The sequence below is a fragment of the Amaranthus tricolor genome, chromosome 5 (assembly GCF_026212465.1).
Source record: "Amaranthus tricolor cultivar Red isolate AtriRed21 chromosome 5, ASM2621246v1, whole genome shotgun sequence".
NCBI classification, from domain to species: Eukaryota; Viridiplantae; Streptophyta; class Magnoliopsida; order Caryophyllales; family Amaranthaceae; genus Amaranthus; species Amaranthus tricolor.
In genome coordinates, this window is record NC_080051.1 from 21,897,303 (window position 1) to 21,916,897 (window position 19,595).

The window sequence follows — 19,595 nt, forward strand, 5'->3', positions numbered from 1 at the left end:
TGGATTTGCATCATTTTTCATTTTGGTTCATTCCACTTAATTTGCATCATTTATATTTGTGAACAATGACCTACTTTCTTTTAATCTCATCCATACATTTTAACTCTCTTTTAATTTCGTCTACACAATTAATTTTCTCTCTTCATTTATTACCACTTTTTTAAAACTTATCCACTTTCTCTTTGATGCAATTTAAAGAGGACAAATCATCATCATCCTACCCAGTGTATCTCGCTCATAGAAAAATTATGTACAGGGTCTGGGGAAGGAAGGACGGCGGCAACTCATACCCATAAATAAGAGTGCGGCCAAAGGAATCCCCCGACTCGAGAAAGATAAGGATACATAACTACACGGAAAAGATAAATTAAATGTCTATAAATAAAACAAATAAGTAGAACCAACTACAAAATAAAGGAAAAAAAACTAATAATAAAGAAACGAGAGAAGCAAGAGGGCAAGAACACCAAAAGGTATTCTAAAAGAACATCAGTAGTCTAAAACATGGATATGGCGCCTCCAACTACCCCTATCCCTAGTCAGACCCTCGGAGAGGTTTAATTCATGCAAGTCAACTTTTATTTGCTCATTCCAAGTTCTCCTAGGTCTTCCTCGAATCCTCCTACCATCTACTAAAATGCTTTCTACCCTCCTCACAGGGGCGTCAAAAGTCTTTCTCTGCACATGTTCAAACCACCTCAATCTATTTTCGTACGTTTTTTCAGAAATAGGGGCTACCCCTAGTTTGTCCCCAAACTCTTGGTTCCTAATTCGATCCATCAATGTGTGCTCACACATCCACCTAAGCATACGCTTTTCTGTAACTTTCATCTTATGTTCAAAAATCTTCTTTACAGGCCAACATTCGGTCCCATATAGCAGAGCAGGTCTGATTGCCGCCCAGTAGAATTTTCCTTTTAACTTGCTTGGGAATTTCTTATCACATAGCACTGCGGTGGCTGCTCGCCACTTGAGCCAACACGCATGTATAAGATGATTTACATCTCCGTCAATCTTACCATCCCTTTGAATGATCGATCCCAAATAATTGTATTTGGTCGTACTTTTAACAACTGCTTCATCAATGGACACCTCTGGTTCACCTACCGGTGATATCCCACTAAAGTCATGCCGCAAATACTCGATCTTCGTACGACCAATACGCAACCCTTTACCTTCTAAAGCTTTTCTGCACTCATCCAATTTATTACTAACCTCCTTTCTAGTTTCTGCTACTAGCACTACATCATCAGCAAATAGCATGCAACACGGTACCGTCTCCCAAATAGATTTAGAAATCTCTTCCATAATAACAGTAAAAATGAAAGGGCTTAGAGCCGATCCCTGACGTAGTCCAACTTTAACCGAAAAAGGCTCTGTTATCCCTATCGGTGTTTGAATGTTAGTCGAAACTCTGTCATACATATCCCGTATATTATCAATGTACACTAAAAAAATACCTTTAGCCTTGAGGCTATCCCAGATGACACGTCGTGGTATGCTATCATACGCTTTCTTCAAGTTAATGAACACCATATGCAGATCCTTCTTTCGCTCCCTATATTTCTCCATTAGTCTCCTCAAAACATGAATTGCCTCAATGGTTGACCTTCCTGGCATAAAACCGAATTGGTTATCTCTAATCACTGTTTCTTGTCTAATTCTCCTCTCTATCACTCTTTCCCACAATTTCATTGTGTGGCTTAGAAGTTTGATACCTCTATAGTTCCCGCATACTTGCACATCGCTTTTGTTTTTAAACAGAGGTATTAGTGTGCTATTCATCCATTCTTCTGGCATCTTATGTGTCCTCAAAATAATATTAAAGAGGTTAGTCAGCCAACGAATGCCCTCTTCTCCTAAACCTCTCCACACCTTAATCGGGATGTTATTTGGCCCGACTGCCTTTATTCTCCCCATCTTTTTGAGAGTTTTTCCTACTTCTTCTGTGGTAATATCACTTGTTGACCCATATTCCAGTGGTCGTTGGATGACAGAAATTTGATTATCCGCCTCCTTTTGTAATACCCCAGATTTAGCTTGAAAAAGGATTGATAGACTATTCATATCAACAAGATGCATCTTCTTTTCTAGGGAGCCCATTTGCTAAGAACTCCACAGTTAAGCGTGCTTGGTGGAGAGCAATCTTAGGATGGGCGACCTCCTGGGAATTTTTCCCGGGTGCGCACGAGTAAGGCCAAAGTGCGCTGAAAAGACTTGTGTTGGTTTGTGGGGCCAGTCTACAGTCTCCATGAGTAGTCACCAGCGGTCCGAGGGGCCGGGGTGTTACACCTTTAGCCCCCCAGATTCTGTGAGTAGCTGAGAGAAATATTGGAGCCATCTGGTTTTGATGTCCTCTTGTCTCAAGAGAACTCTTCCTCCCTCCTCCTTGATGTATCTCACTGCCTCTAAGTTTTGCCGCTGCCTAGAACTAGTTCTTGCCAACTTAAAAATTTGTTTCTCCCTTTTGGTATCAAGCTTCCGATACAAGTCCTCATAACCACGGTTTTGCTTCCGTTACCGCTTTCTTTGCCGCCCACTTTGCTTCTTTATAGCTCACTCTCTTTTCTATCCTATCCTCCTCTTCCATGCATGCCATAAGTTCCTTAAATCTCTTGTTTTTATCCTTTATCTTATTTTCCACCTCATCGTTCCACCACCACGACTCTTTGAACACTTTTGGTTTACCCGACGACACCCCCAAGGTCTCTTTTGCCACTGTTCTAATGGTTTTTGCCATGTTCACCCACATTTTATTCGCATTCTCTGACTGACTCGGAAAGCCCAATGAACTTATCTTGCTTGACAGGATTGTGACCATATCCCCTTTAAGTCTCCCCTACATGATGTTTACCTTGGACTCGACCTTCTTCTCTACGATTTTCTTCCTCATCCTGAAAACCAGTACTAAAAGTCTGTGTTGGGTGGGCATCTCTGTACCCAACACCACCTTAAAATCCAAGCATGAGGCCTGATCTACCTTGCGCACCACGAAATAGTCAACTTGGGTTGCATGTCCGTCGCTATTATATGTGATCAAATGCTCATCTTTCTTTCTAAAGAGGACAAATGAGTAATTATTAATTGAAACAAGTAACTATTATTGTTGCTTGAAATTATAAGGACTAATGAGGGAAGGTGTATCACACTATCATTAATAGGAAACTTTGTCCAAAATAATCCCTCTTATTGTCCATCTGCTGTAAATAATTTCTACTATTGATTATTTCTAAATAATCCAACCTTTGTATATTATTTGCTGACAACACCTATTTCTACATTTTAACCAGCTATTATAGGTATTTACCACCAAAGAAGAGTAGAGTAAGACCAACAAAGAAGTATAAGAAGGAAGAAGAAGTGATCGTAACGGCTAATAGATAACTACAGTAGCTGGTTAAAATGTGAAAAGGGGTGTTATCAATAAATAATATAAAAAGGTTAGATTATTTAGAAAAAATCAATAGTAGGGATTATTCACACCAGATGAGTAATAGTAGGGATTTTTCCTCTATAATATGAAAGAATCAAATTTAGTGATGTTATTAATTATTGTTGTTGCTTGATATTATGAGGACTAGCGAGGTTTATTTGTAAAAAAAAGATGTCTCACAATAAAAAATCATAGGAAAGAATTTTGTGAATTTATCATTTTAGAAAAATGAGATTAACAAATATGAACAAAGGGAGTGATTTTTTCTTTATTTTCTTTATGTATGCTTTTTCAACTTATCATTAATTAAACACGTTTTTCTTTAATAATACATTGTTTATTTTAAAAAATATAATAACTTTTGAAAAATTAGTAATAAGAAGTAAATTTAATTATGTAAGCACTTGACATTAAATTCAACCATAAATAATTTTTTTAAAAATTAAGTAATATTAACCTCGATTTCACCCGACTTCAAAAATGAATTTATAATTGTGTAAAAAGTAATATGGACACAAAACTCAATTTTAAATCAATTCAAAACACATAATTTAAAATTAATCTAACAACCCCGAATGAACATCTATAGTTGGCGGATGTAATAGTATATGAGTGATTTCCATGTGTTAAGTTGTTGTCCTTTGCAATGTTGGTGCCTTGGTGGAGATGGCTTATTCAACGTTAGACATTATCAATAATTCTTAGTTTTGGAGTTATTATTACACGCACATGAAAAGATAGAGAGTATATAGAATCAAATTGTGGTTAGATTACTCTAGTTTTGTCCCCATATGTTTATCTTCTATTTCATCCTTATTCCCACACATTTAATTGCAAGATCTCTATCATATTATTGGATCTTTTTCCTCATTAAGCAAATTATTTACATGAGATTATGTTGGTAGAAAATAATTGTTTCATAGTATTATGATGGGTCTAATTCTAACGCTAGGACCTTATTAACATGCTCCTTCTGTTATAAAATATAGAGCTAGTTTTTTATTGGATTCCGATAAATATAAGATAAATAAATTAAGAAAGTATCGGTTTGGGTGGGACTTATTGGAATGATAATGATATTAATGATGAAATTAAGAAAGTATCGATGAAATAAGATTTAATATTTGTTCAATAGGAGTATATATCTGAGAATGATAAGATAGTAAAATTATAAACTGTAGCAAATTTAAAAAAACAAAAGAACAATAATTTTAAGATTCTTAAAACTTTTAATAGTCTTTATTTCATATAATGTTCCAATATAATAAGGTTAAAATTAATTTGTTTTTCCTAACAATTACGAGGTCATTGTTTAAGAGTTTAACTTAAATAAGAGTACAAAGTTAAAATACAAGTTTTTGTTATTACATGAAAAATTTAAAACTATGTTAGCACTTAGCTCTAACATTTGCTTTTATATATAGCTAAGAGAGCAGTCCTAGTTTATAAATTAAGCTCTGAATATTGTTTGGTTGATTATAAGAAGTTCAATATTTTGTAGTAAGATCTATGTATATGAGGACTAGATGTACAACTTTATGTGTGTCGAAGTATAATTTTATGTGTATATATTAGTTAAACACCTGTATAGTTACATTTTTTTATCTTTCTCGAGCCGGGGGACTCTTTTGGCTGCGCTCTTCTGTATGGGTATGAGTGGCCGTCGTCCTTTCCCTGGACAGAATGAGCGGGATATATTGGATAGGATGATGATGATAATATTAGTTAAACACCAAACTAACCAATAACCATCGGTTGCACAAGTAAATATGAACGTGTACGAATGTACCAAATACATTTCAATCAGCTTTCACATAAATGCATGATATAGCCAATCAAGCAATTCTTGTCCAAAGAACTACACATAGGCTATAACTATATTGCAATGTTTGAAATTTCATTTATTATGTTAAATAATTAATTAGGCCATAACATTAGAACACCAACATGATAACAACAATTCTACCTCAGAAAAGAATAGGTTCAGAAATGACGTAGTCCAATAAAAAATATCCTATACAATGGACAGCACGAATGGGTTACTATAGGGCTTGCTCGCTCGCTCGCTCGCTCTCTGCCTGCCAAATTCACAAGATCCTTCGCAGTCTTCACCTAAACCATGAAGGAGAGGTATGAGGCTCACCACATTTCGTTTATTTGTTATAACTTCAAGTTAATTTTCTCCGCCCATTTGAAGATGTCGGAATAAACACGATCTCCTCCAAGGTCTTTACCATTCTGTCCGGCAGCTACTCTCATAATATCTTCTATTAATGCAAAGTTGCCCATAATATCAACATGTGCGCCACTCTGAGTTCCGCGGCCTTCCAAAAAGTTAGACGGAGGAGCATGATCATACTCCCTTATGTAAGTTTGGATGCCTGAAGGATTATACTTGGTTTTTCCACGCCAACCTTTCGCACACATATAACCCGAGCTCAAAACTGGTACTGTCTCATCTCCGTCAACTAAGAACACTCCATCTCGCAAACAACTAGTTTCTTCTTCCCCATTTGCTGATATATCTATCTGAAACGGGATATTACAGTCTGCAGATGGGGCAACTCGGTACACATATGCTCTTTCGGTTGGGATGCCAACGCCATAAAGGGAAAAGATTTCCATTTCGGGTGCATCTGGCAATCTGAGAGTTAAAATAGAAACCGTTAGCAAATCGACCAAGAACCAAGAGAAGTTTTGATAGATGACATAGGTGTGATAAGCAAAGAGCAATACTTGGTTTCTAAGGGGTTAGACCAGTATTTGAAATGGTTATATTTCGGGTCATTTGGATCATCAGCAATGCCATACGTATACTGAGCATCACCCCGCGCCATCATCTTTGGAGCGACAAAATGAAGCAAGTCGACAATGTCGTCAGCTGTATATACTTTGTAGTCAGCAACAGCTTTTATTCCACCAACGCCCATGTCGTTGTATTCTGTCCAAACATCCCGACATGAAGTATTTGCAATATTACCACCCTTCACAGCACCCTAAAATCACCAACAGTTAGAAGTTTGATTCAGATGTTACTTGTTGTGTATGTAATACTGGTAAATGGTAATAGTTGCATCTAGTAGTTGGTTTAGCATTTCTTTTCGCCTTCGGTCTAATTAATGAAGATAAGGGTGTAGGGATGACAAATGGACAAACAGGTGCAGATACTCCTTCATACCCATGCCCAACTAAAATTCTCATATCATTTATCTGTAAATTAATATTTTAACTTTATATTCTAGAACATATGTTGAGGGAAATGCAAGATCAGAAACCCTAATTCAACACTAACAACTATGCAAAACTAATCAACAATATAGCAACACAAAGCAATTAACCTAATTCACCCAATATGGTTATTGATGAAAATAAAGCTTTCTTATATCTTCCAAGATGGTCTACAATGGTAATTTGTGTTTTGGAGAAGAGAGGGTTAGAGTATAGGATTACTGTTAGAGAGTAAGAGAGACTCGGAAGTATTAACATTGTTAATCTAATGTGTAATTAAGCTTTTTATAACACATAGCTTAATACACTTACAATAAATCCTTGAGCTAAACCTTATCATAAAAAATTGACTCTGAAGATCAAAGTCGAGTCGGCTTTCTTATGGCCAACCAAAAAAGTCGAGTCGGCTTTAAATGTTGACAAGAACTCAAAATTTTTCAATTAAATTCTAATAGGCTTTTTGGACCCTAAAGATAAATCGCACCAGATTTTAATTAAAGTCCAAAAACAACCAATTTTTATCTCTTCAAAAAAACCACTACAATGATCCTATCAATGTACTAAGCACATCCTTTATGTTAACTGCAAGGACTCAACCGGGTCAGCCCAATAAACCACCAATCGTATTCACATACACAAGGAAGAGGACAGCTAAGAATTAATTAATTAATATTTTTGAATATATTATGATGTCATTAATGTTGTGAATGATGTCAGCAGTTTGTTATTTCTGTTTTGTTTAAATACTTGAGGCATGCATTGTAAAGGGGTATCAAAAAGTTTGTTATTGAGCTTGCTCATTTTTGGAGAGCTCCTCCTCTCGAAGTGGGGTATTCTGTTTTGATCTTCTTCATTCACAGAAATATATATACAAACAATCTTACTGCTGCTTCTGGTAATCCTTGCTAATATATTCATACTTGCATATAGTGATTCTTTACAAACCTGGTATCAGAGCATCGTCGATCAGTGAGCAGAGAAGATGGCCCCTTCCACAGTAAATCAGAGAATCGAACAACTGGAACAAGGTGTGACGGAGATGCGTTCAATCGTGGCTGAGGAGATTGCAAATGCCCTAGCTAACTCGCGAGTTGAACAGCAGCAACAATTATTGGAACATCTCCGGCGAGAGTTGACGGTTCTTTCACTTCAGTTGGAAGGGAAGGTGGCGCACAACCGTGAGGAACAGGAGCGTTTCCAGCGAGAGGTGCGAGACTCGTTGGGGGCCCTACGCTCGCGTTACGAAGGTGAGTCAGGAGAATCAGAGGCTAGGGCACCACCACGTCGGTTTTCGCCAAATCAATTTCTTAATCAAGATGATGGGGGTATGGGTTCGAACCCAGTTAACAACGCTAATTGGAGATTCAAGAGGTTGGACATGCCCTCCTTTAATGGAGAGAATCCGGATGGATGGATCCTCCGTGCTGAACGCTTCTTTAAGTTTTACCGACTTTCAGAGGAGGATAAGCTGGAGGCGGCGGTGGTGGCGCTGGAGGGTGACGCTCTATTTTGGTATCAATGGGAGCACAAGCGTCATCCTATGACGTCTTGGGGCGAAATGAAAGGATTGATCCTGAGGAAATTCCGATCCACCTCCACCGGCACACTCCAAGAACAGTGGTTGAGTAATCGCCAGTTAGGAGGAGTAGATGAGTATCGCAGAAGATTCATAGAGCTCTTGGCTCCCTTGGAAGGTGTTCCTGAAGAAATAGCTATGGGGCAATTTATAAATGGTCTCAAGGAAGAGGTACGGGCCGAAATAAGGTTACTAGGCCCAATAACCTTGGACCATGCGATGGACTTGGCGGCAAAAGTGGAAGAGAAGTTAAGAATTGGGCCTCCTCGTAAAAATACAGCCCAAACCCAAACTTTCCCTTTTTTAAAACAAAATCCAAAATCCCTAAATACCTTTCCTCCATCTTCATACTCCACGAATCTTCCCACCTCTTCCCAGAACCAAATCACACCCCACCCTCAAAATAGAACCTTCACTCCCACAAATTTAAACCAAAAATCTGGAGAAATAAGGAGATTAACAGAGCGGGAGGTCCAACAAAAGAGAGAGAAGGGATTATGCTTCAGGTGCGATGACAAATGGTCCATTGGCCATAGATGTCGTAGAAAGGAGCTCAGTGTGTTGATTTCACAAGATGAGGAGTATGGGGAGGAATTCGAATTGATTACAGATGGGCAAACGGAGGAGACGGCGCATACAGAGATGGCGGATGAACCACAACCCGAAATATCCTTCAATTCTGTGATGGGATTCACGAGCCCTCGTACTATGAAAATGCTGGGTTACATAATGGGCAAGGAAGTAGTAGTGATGATCGACCCAGGAGCCACTCACAACTTCATTTCCAGAGAAGTGATTGAAGCGTTGGGTGTACCACTCGTACCTACAAAATCGTTCGGTGTGTCATTGGGGACAGGGGAATCCGTGCAAGGAGCAGGGTTGTGCAAGGGAGTCAACTTACAACTTCCAGGTATAGTTATTATTGAGGACTTCCTTCCTCTTCCTCTGGGAAATTCGGATGTTATTCTGGGAATTCAATGGTTGGAGAAATTGGGGACTATCATGACTAACTGGAAAACCCAAACACTAAAATTTCAGTTAGGCAGTGAGCACATAACTCTTAAGGGGGACCCTTCGCTGGGAAGGACTAAAATCTCATTGAAAGCCATGATACGAACGTTGCAGAAGGAGGGTGGAGGATATTTAGTCGAATTCAACCAAATGTCAAGTGATCCACATGAGAATGACGAGTTGGATATGGGACAAGCTCCCTCAATATTACATGGGGTTTTGCAAGAGTTTAAGCACGTTTTCAACATGCCCTTGGGTTTACCTCCTAAGAGAACCTATGATCATGCTATAGTGCTCAAAGAGGGTACCGATCCTATTAGCCTGAGACCTTATAGATATCCTCAAGGACAGAAAAATGAGATAGAGTCCTTAATTGCAAACATGTTGACAGCAGGAATAATCCAACCTTCACAGAGCCTCTTTTCCAGCCCGGTTTTGTTGGTGAAGAAAAAAGATGGGTCATGGCGGTTCTGTGTGGATTATAGGGCACTCAACAAGGTGACTGTCCCAAACAAATTCCCTATCCCAGTCATAGATGAATTACTGGATGAGTTGAGTGGAGCTACGGTGTTCAGTAAACTAGGCCTTAAATCAGGATATCATCAAATACGAATGAGATGCGAAGATATCCACAAAACAGCTTTCCGTACACATGAAGGGCACTACGAATTCTTGGTGATGCCCTTTGGATTGACTAACGCTCCTGCCACGTTCCAGGCAGTGATGAATGAGGTATTCCGACCTTGCTTACGGAAGTTTGTTTTGGTCTTTTTCGATGACATTTTGATTTACAGCAAGTCTTGGGATGCACATATACTGCATTTACAACAAGTATTAGAGTTGCTCTCTAGTCATCAACTGTTCGCCAATTGGAAAAAATGTGATATCGGGAAGAAGGAGGTAGCGTATCTGGGACATGTGATTTCACAGGCGGGAGTGGCGGTGGATCAATCAAAAATCTCAGCAGTGACCTCATGGCCTGTTCCTTCAAACATTAAGGAACTCCGAGGATTCTTGGGTTTAACGGGTTATTATCGTAAATTTGTGAAGGGTTATGCATCCATAACAGCCCCCCTAACTGCCCAACTCAAGAAAGATCAATTCAAGTGGAGCGAGGAGGCCACCCAAGCCTTTGCAGCCTTGAAGTGTGCTATGACCCAGGTACCAGTATTGGCTATGCCAGATTTCAATCAGCTGTTTATCATTGAAGCAGACGCATCGGGATTTGGGATAGGAGCAGTCCTTATGCAACTAGATCATCCCCTAGCCTTTTTCAGCAAAGTCTTAGGGCAACGAGCCCGGCAAAAATCAATATATGAGAAAGAACTAATGGCAATCGTTCTGTCAGTAATAAAATGGCGCCAGTATCTCTTGGGAAGGAAGTTCATTATTCGCACAGATCAACAAAGTCTCCGGTTTCTTATGGCTCAGAAAGAAGTGGGAACGGAGTATCAAAGATGGATGAGTAAACTCTTGGGGTATGAATTTGAAATTCAGTATAAACCAGGGGCTCATAACAAGGTGGCCGATGCGTTGTCACGTAAGGAACAACCCGAAATTGATTGCAACACTCTCATTTCAGCAGGAGGTATCAAATGGGAAGAATTCCAACAGGAACTACACAAGGACCCATTTATTCAGCAATTGGTTCTTGCCATTCAACAAGGAGAGACGGTGCCTAAAGGCTATAATATCGAGCATGGAAACCTTAAATACAAGGGGAGGTTAGTCATTCCTGGCAATTCGCAATTGGTTACTAAATTGTTGGCGGAATATCATGACTCAGCTATTGGGGGTCACTCTGGGGATTTTAAAACGTATCAACGTTTGGCTAGAGAATGGTACTGGCCAGGAATGAGGCGTTGTGTATCTAAATATATATCCTCCTGTATTATTTGTCAGCGCCACAAACACTCAACCCTCAGTCCGGCAGGATTACTACAACCTCTACCCATCCCATCTCAGGTGTGGGAGGACCTCACGATGGATTTCATTGAGAAGCTGCCGAAATCTCATGGTTACGATACGATATTAGTGGTAGTGGATCGTCTATCGAAATATGCTCATTTCATTCCTCTTAAGCATCTGTTTACAGCCCAAGGAGTGGCAGCAGTGTTCGTTCATGAAGTTGTCAGATTACATGGGTTCCCTTCCTCTATCGTCTCTGATCGCGATAAAATTTTCATGAGTCACTTTTGGCGGGAGTTATTTCGCCTTCAAGGCACTCACTTGAAGAGGAGTACAGCGTACCACCCACAAACGGATGGTCAAAGCGAAGTGGTGAATAAGGGAGTTGAAACGTATCTTAGGTGTTTTGTTGGAGATAAACCTAAGGGCTGGAGTAAATGGCTGGATTGGGCAGAATACTGGTATAACACTTCCCATCACAATTCAATAGCAAGTACGCCTTTCAAAGCTTTATATGGGCGTGATCCTCCTGCATTGATTCGTTTTGAGAAGGGTAGTACAGCAAATTCATCTCTTGAAGAACAGTTGCAAGAACGGGATGCCATACTCGATGATTTGAAGGCTCATTTACTACGGGCTCAGCAAATCATGAAAAAAAAGGCAGATGCTAAAAGAAGGGATATGGAATTCTTAGTTGGGGATCTGGTGTTCCTGAAATTACAACCTTACCGTCAAAAATCAGTGGTTACCAGGCTACATGAAAAGCTGACTGCGCGTTACTTTGGACCCTTTGAAGTATTGGAAAGAGTTGGGAAGGTTGCATATAAGTTAGCCTTACCTCCCGACGCCAAGATACACCCGGTCTTCCACATTTCACAGCTCAAGAAAGCCGTAGGCTCTGCTCAGGTAAACCCTACTATTCCTACTCAATTAACTGAGAATATGATTTTGGTGGTTGAACCAGAGGAGGTTTTGGGAGTTCGTAATGAATCTCTTGGAGGAAGTGTAACTGCGGAAGTGTTGGTTAAATGGAAGGGTCTGCCAGAATTTGAGGCCACTTGGGAAGACTATGCTTCTTTGAATGCTCGCTTTCCTGACTTTCACCTTGAGGACAAGGTGGCTCTTTGTGGCGGGGGTGATGCAAGGACTCAACCGGGTCAGCCCAATAAACCACCAATCGTATTCACATACACAAGGAAGAGGACAGCTAAGAATTAATTAATTAATATTTTTGAATATATTATGATGTCATTAATGTTGTGAATGATGTCAGCAGTTTGTTATTTCTGTTTTGTTTAAATACTTGAGGCATGCATTGTAAAGGGGTATCAAAAAGTTTGTTATTGAGCTTGCTCATTTTTGGAGAGCTCCTCCTCTCGAAGTGGGGTATTCTGTTTTGATCTTCTTCATTCACAGAAATATATATACAAACAATCTTACTGCTGCTTCTGGTAATCCTTGCTAATATATTCATACTTGCATATAGTGATTCTTTACATTAACATGCCCAAACATGAGTCCAAGTGGACTCAAGGCACCCAAAATATTCTATCTACAGCTCAAAAACATATAGTACCTTTAACTAGGTTATTTTAGAAAACTTACTATTTGTAAACTTTCTGTCTATCTAATAAATAAATATAATAATATATAAAATAGTATATTATAAAAAAGGGGCGGTTAAGAAAGGGGCGGGCGGGTGGATATGGGGTAGATAAGAGCCGTAAGACCTTATACGGTCACACCCATCACTAGCAAAATCATATCCGCCTACCATCCTTGGTTCTATGAGTTCATAGAAGCGGACACTAGTTTATTCGTTTTAAATCTAGTAGAATGAGCATACTAAGCATATTTATGTGCTTAAATGAACAATACTTTTGTTCAAATGATTAGAATTCAGAAAGAAGGTAAAATTTGATACCCTGAAATCAATCCTCTGGCTCTGGATGTCAGATGAAGATGCATCAGCTACATCTTTACCAAATGATATAGTCCTCCCATAATAGACCTTCTTTGGTTTAAGATCCTCAGTGTTTCCTGCAGAGGTAGTTACACTTTCATTCTTCCTTTTCTTACTTGGAAGATACCCTTCCTCAGGTGACCAGTCAAAACCACCCCATATAGTGTTTCCACCTCTTGGTATCATCGACATAGTCGCATCCCAAGTACGCGTCATTCTCATCACATGCTGCAATGTTTGCAGATGAAATATATCATTATCCAGAACCCCTGGTGCAATCGCCCTAACAATCAAACACAAACAGAAAGTGAAATCAATACATGTTCTCCGCCAATAGAAAATTCTTAACACTCTATTCGTTGAGTTAGACCAGCACGAGCCAGAAATTCCCTAATGGATTTCACAGATATAGACCAGTGTAACATGATTCGCCAGTTAATTCGTTTTTTGGATTTACAATTCGCTCAAAACGACACTAAAATTGCCCAAAACCGACAATAATTCGTCATTTTTTGATTCGCGATTCGCGATTCGCAAGGAGATTAGTGAATTATGTGACAATGATATAGACAAAATAGCAAATAGTATGAACTGTAATCAGTAGTTAAAACCTTGCAACAGCAATGTCTCGAGCTTCAGCTGAAAAAAGTCCAGGAACAGCTTTCGGAACACCAAGAAAAGGTCCCCCAATGTTCATCACGGCTTTAATATGCTTGGCACACCAGTGCGGACCACCACCACCTCCCATAGGAGCAGGAGCCTCAACCCACTTCATAAAATGTAGGAAGTACAAAACTCCCATAGAATGAGGAACAATGACAGCCTTCTTATTATTAGTTGCTACCATTAGCTCAATGGTACTTTTTATCCTGCTAAGTGTGTGATCCCTCACCTGCTCACTTCCGATATGTGAGGCGGGTGAAATAAAAAGCCGTAATTAATGAAGAATTTAATAGTGTAAAAAAACAGGTTCTCGATATCAATGCCAAGTTCAATTGATATGATTAAGTACCTCGGTGTTTTGGAAAGATAGTCTCCAATCATATGAAGCCATATACATATTCTTCTCCTCATAACCTATGCGCGCCAAATTGGCAATCAAGACGGCCCATACAAAATATCCAGGGGCAAAATAATCTGCAGCAACAAGTCCAGGGACAGGTCTAACCCTTATACCATCGGGGTCGAGTCCAGTTTCATTGTTGAGTGACATATGCTCAACCCAACATAATGGTCTGTACAAGACAGAATCAGAACAGTCAAATCAATGATTTTTGTACGTTTTGTCATCAGAGTTGACAATTTTATAGCATTTTCAACCACAAGTTTTAACTTTCAAACAAAAATCAGCTAAAATTATGTAATCTATGCCACATTGCTAATAATGAACATACTCTAGAGTAGTAATATTGGAATTTGGATACACCAAGGAAAGGGAGGGAGAGGAACAAGAGCTGACATAAAAATAAAAGCAAGCAATAATGTGCCTTAAGAAAAACACTAAAAACAAAAAGATATGGAGAAAAGAGAACGGGAAAAAAAGTTTTATGGTTATCTTATGATACCACTTCAACCACAAATGCTTTGCATTCTTTTATGTAATACATGTAAATAGTAAACACACAGATACTCATTGTGTTTACCTCACCAAAATCATACACCTTTCATGATGTTTGATCATACAATAGAATACAAACACTCTTTGATCATACAATAGAATACAAACACTCTTACATCTCCTAGCTCTCTCCACCTTTGTAGTATTTGCACTCCATTCACAATAGATTGGGCACTCAACTTAGCTTCAATAAATCTTGAGTTACCTTCATCCAACTTAAAAAAAAAAAAAAAGAAGTTTTTCGAGGCTTTGGTGGTGCTCCATTCTCACTTCACTCTATAGCTTCTCTTGGATGTTGATGAACTTCAACAAGTACTCACACTTCACCTAATTCTTTCTCTAGCTTCATGAGATATTTTAAATCCCCCTAAGGTTAGAAGAATCAATCCTTGAAGATCATAAACTCAAAACGCGTGTTTGTCTTAAAATATAAAGTCATGCTGAAGCTTGCTTGTCTGAACAGCCAAAGTGCTCGTCCAAGCACACTCACTTCAGTCTAAGAGGCGAGCATCACTCCACAAGATGCTCCTTTCCAAATAGCTATTGCTTTTGCTCGCCAATTATTAGCTTCTACACGTTTCAACTATCTTCTACTCACTTGAACAATCGGCTCAGTCTTGTTGCTAATTTGTGTTCCTACAAGCGGGTGCTATGCTCATCCGAGATCCTAACAACACTAGAGCCTTCTTTCACGCACATAGCTCGTCCGAGAATTTCTCATGGTCACACTTTTGACGGTTTGGTACTTAGCATTTCATCTAGTCTTAAATACTTCACAATTCTGTTATAAAATTAAATGGCAACTTGTAACGTCATGCTACAAATCTTAATAGTAAAAGACAAGGACTTGTTTGATGGAATTTAGAGTCTTAATTCAAACTTAATGATTAGTCATACATTGACTACAAGAAGACAATGTTAAAGCATCTTTTGTTGCACAACAGTATTTACAACTTGTTAGTACAAAGGCTGAAAAGTTGTTAAGTTTGCACAATCAGGGCATTGTTTGTATTGGGGTAAATATTAAGGCGAAAATGGAAGTCCAACTATGAAAAGATAAGGATAGATAAATTTAAAAGGGGAGATGAAGGGAAAATGATACAATGGTATGAGAAGGGTAAAGGAAAGAGGATTTAATCCTCTGTTATGGATTGGGTGGGCCATGAGAAGAAATCACTAAAGATTGAATGTAAAAATGTGATTGTATAATGAAGAACGATTGTAAACAAAGAACAATTACTATGGATAGTATACAAGCATTCAAGAGGCTTGTTCTCTCCTAAAAAGTATTACACTCCACTAAAACTGTTACATTTCTTGAATGACTAATTCCCTCACCTTCCCCTCTATTTATACTACTTATCCCTACATTTTATTCCCTCAACTGACTAATTACTAAAATATCAATTATTACTAAATTACTATATTATCCCATCCTACCAATTCTATGAGAGGGGTGAAAGAAAGAGGATTTAATCCTCTTGCTATAGGTTTCCTCCATCCCACTAAGGTAAATATTACCTTTGAAATAAAAGGACCAATATCCTGATTCCTACTTGTCTATCACTTTACAACCAATTATTACCCTTAAAAATAATTAACTTTAACTTTCCTCTAATAGCCATATTTTTCTAAGTTTTACTTTTATCTTTCACATAGATATTTACTAGAAATAAGGTGTGACCTTATAAAATTGAGTCAACAAGCTTGACGAGTTGTTGATGGCCTTGACAAGTCATTAAGGCTCTTTGACCCATCTTCAACTAGCATAAAATTTTTTTTTATAAATGGTTGATAAGTCGTCAACAGGTTTGGACAACTCATCAAACTTTATTCTTCGCGTTTTTTCATGAGAAAAATATCTTATTTAGTATGTACGGGCAAGTGAAGGTGATGCAATGACGCTCCAAAGTGCACATTGCTTGGACCAAAACCATTCAAACTCTATAAATAAAGTGTGCAAATCATTTGCAAAGCTAATAACTAAAACGACCAAGATCAACATTCTAAAATTCTCAAACAAAGGTAATAACAGTCTTTACTGAAAAATCCTTGAACACGAACATAGCCGTCTGACTTGCTATGTGCCAAGTTAGTGAAACGCATTGTATCTCAACACTACAAACAAATTAACGCATAAGGATAATATTCTTTACGCCTTGTCTTTGTATCGAAATTCCGAGGGAGTATTGTTCACCCATTGTTCTCAAGCTTAGTTCATGTTGAAAATTTTCTACATAGTTCATGTTTTCAAGTGTTTGTGACAAGTGGTTGGTTATAGACCTTCATTGTTGTATTGTATGTGCTTGTACAAGTTGTAATATAAAACAACTTGTAACACATTTATAACATTGTTAATTTGTTATGCTAGATGAAGAATCTCAATAAAAACAAGATGATGAATCCAATCAAAAGAAAGTCAATCTTCATTGATCCATTTTCATTAATAATCACGAGTCTTGAACAGGAAACTAAATGAGTGAAATATACTCACCACATATAAAGCAAGTTATACACAATCATGCATATTTTGTGACTTAAAAAGATTCAAATCATATTGCTAATAATAAAGTCTCTCACAAAGCAAAATATCTTCAAGCTTTATGCCAAAACAAGTTCAACTACCATAATGGAAACGAAAGCAATTTGTGTATCCTATCTTTTCCAAATGTTTGTACTTGTATTAGAAGTAGAGTGTATGTAGTAGTATAAAGCAGCATTGGCCATTAAAATGGAAAAATCCAAAATGTTTCTTAAAGTAATAACTAATAACTATCTTCCCTTTTACACAACAACAATATTGACAAATATGTAAGCAACTAATAAGTAACAAGAATAGACCCCGTTTTCTAAGCTCCTAGAACATCAATAGATAGGAGACTTATATTTGATTAAAGTATCAAGGAAAATATCCTAGGGGTGCAGATAATTAAGGTTGAATCTCAACTAAAAGTCTAACGTATTGACATGAGATTTTTTTAGCCCTAAAATCTTATGTCAAACCTCAAGTTAAAGTCTCGCTATTCTCATTTGCATTTGCCGAACACTCCTATTGAGCAATGCCCCCAATTGGCATGGAGTACACACAACTAGGTCAATCTTAATTCTTAACCAAGTGTCCAAGTTAAGACATAAAAGTTGGAACAATACCTTTTCTTTCTTAAATAGCACACAACTAGGTCAATCATCACTACTCATGATTCATAACTCATGAGCAATAAGACTATTGAGTATTGACAACCCAAATCCAAAAACATTTTTCAATTATTCAACAAAAGTACAAAATAACAAAATATAACATCATGGATCATGGAGTACACATCATATTATCATGATAAAAACTCAAGAGTCAAGAACCTCAATCAATTGATTTTACAAACTACTAAATAAACAACACAAAAATTTCTAATCAATCATCGTGATTTAAATCACTAAAAAAACAAAACAAATACCAATAAAATAAACAAAACAAATACCAATAAAATAAACAAAACAAAAAACAAATTTAATCCTAAAAGCCTCATCCTATCAAATTCTTAAGCATAAAGTGATTTACCAATATTACAAACTACCGTTATTCACTTAAACTACCTTTAGACGACAAACTTAACTAAAATATTTCTCCATTAACATCAATATATACTAACAAGCTTATATATTTGTTTTATGCGTAAAATGAGGTCTTTAAATTTCCAAATAAAGTATTTTTTCTAACCATGAAACAAAAAATGAGAGAAAAGTAGTAAAAATACCTTTTATAAACTTCACCAAAGGTACCACCCCAAAGTCTCTTCCTAAACAAACCATCAGCACAAGGTTTACCTTCCCAAAGTTCAAGACCAGCAGTTACAATACCCGGCACAAATACCACCGGATGCTCCGCCGTAAACCCTTCCTTCCTAAGCTTTTCGCCTGGTGGGTCCGGCAATGGCCCGGTAATCGCCTCCGTAACATACTGCGGCAAAGAAGAAGGCACGGCTTTGTATAGAAATAGTAGTAACCACCACATTGAACATATAAATCCTATCAGCCAACAGCAGTTATCAATACATGACCATTTTTTCTTCTCTTTCTTTTTATTCTCTTTTTTATCCTTTTTACTGCTTCCTTCTCCTCTGTTCTTATCCTCTTCTTCTTGTTCTTCCTTCTCGGATTCAGATACGGGCCTGTCGGGCTCACCGGGTCTTCTCCGGCGAAGATTCTCCATATTTAAATTGTGGGTTTTGATGGAAACTTAAAAGTCAGATTGTAATTTATGGGTTTTGATCGGAGAGATGAGATTTGAAGTGTGTAAAATCGGAAAATGGATTTGAATCCAGAAATAAGGAAATATTATGATTGGTAAATGGTGATGATAAGAGAAATAGTGATTGGTTATGAAGGAGTGGGACCCACACGAGGTAAAGAAGGAGCAGTAGATACTCCTAAATCCTAATGGCTAATAGAATAGATTGCGTTTCTTGTTTGTAGATGCGTTATGGCCAAATTTGAATAGCAGAAGAAAGACAACTGCTTTTGACTTTTTTTTTTAAGTATCAATACATTTGTTCAAAAATCATGATAATGAAAATTTTTGAATAAATTTATTTTATTAACTTTTCGTTATTATTAGATGATATATTGAATGAAAATTAACATAACAAAATTATTCATTTTATCAGATCAATAATCAAACAGAATAATAGATAAATTTCATATTATGGACAGAATAGTGACTTGGCGTTGAAGAGTGTTTTATACTTCTAAACTTAGCAAATGAAAGATTGTACTTCTAATGAAATTATACTTCTTAAGTAGTAGTATTAAAATAACAATTATTTTTACTTAATAAGTTAAAAAGTATAATTGTTGAAAAATA

The 19,595-nt window shown here is 37.6% G+C and overlaps 1 protein-coding gene across 1 annotated transcript; it reads right to left on the minus strand.

The window, feature by feature from the left end:
- Positions 1-5,211: 5,211 nt before the first annotated feature.
- LOC130813735 (phospholipid:diacylglycerol acyltransferase 1-like) lies at positions 5,212-19,230 on the minus strand. The gene is made up of 6 exons (XM_057679592.1): positions 18,490-19,230; positions 14,132-14,354; positions 13,731-14,011; positions 13,081-13,402; positions 6,170-6,429; positions 5,212-6,077 (listed from the first exon to the last, which is right to left on the minus strand). Exons 1-6 carry the CDS (start codon positions 18,942-18,944, stop codon positions 5,594-5,596), a joined length of 2,025 nt encoding a protein of 674 aa, XP_057535575.1. The 5' UTR covers positions 18,945-19,230; the 3' UTR covers positions 5,212-5,593.
- Positions 19,231-19,595: the final 365 nt, after the last annotated feature.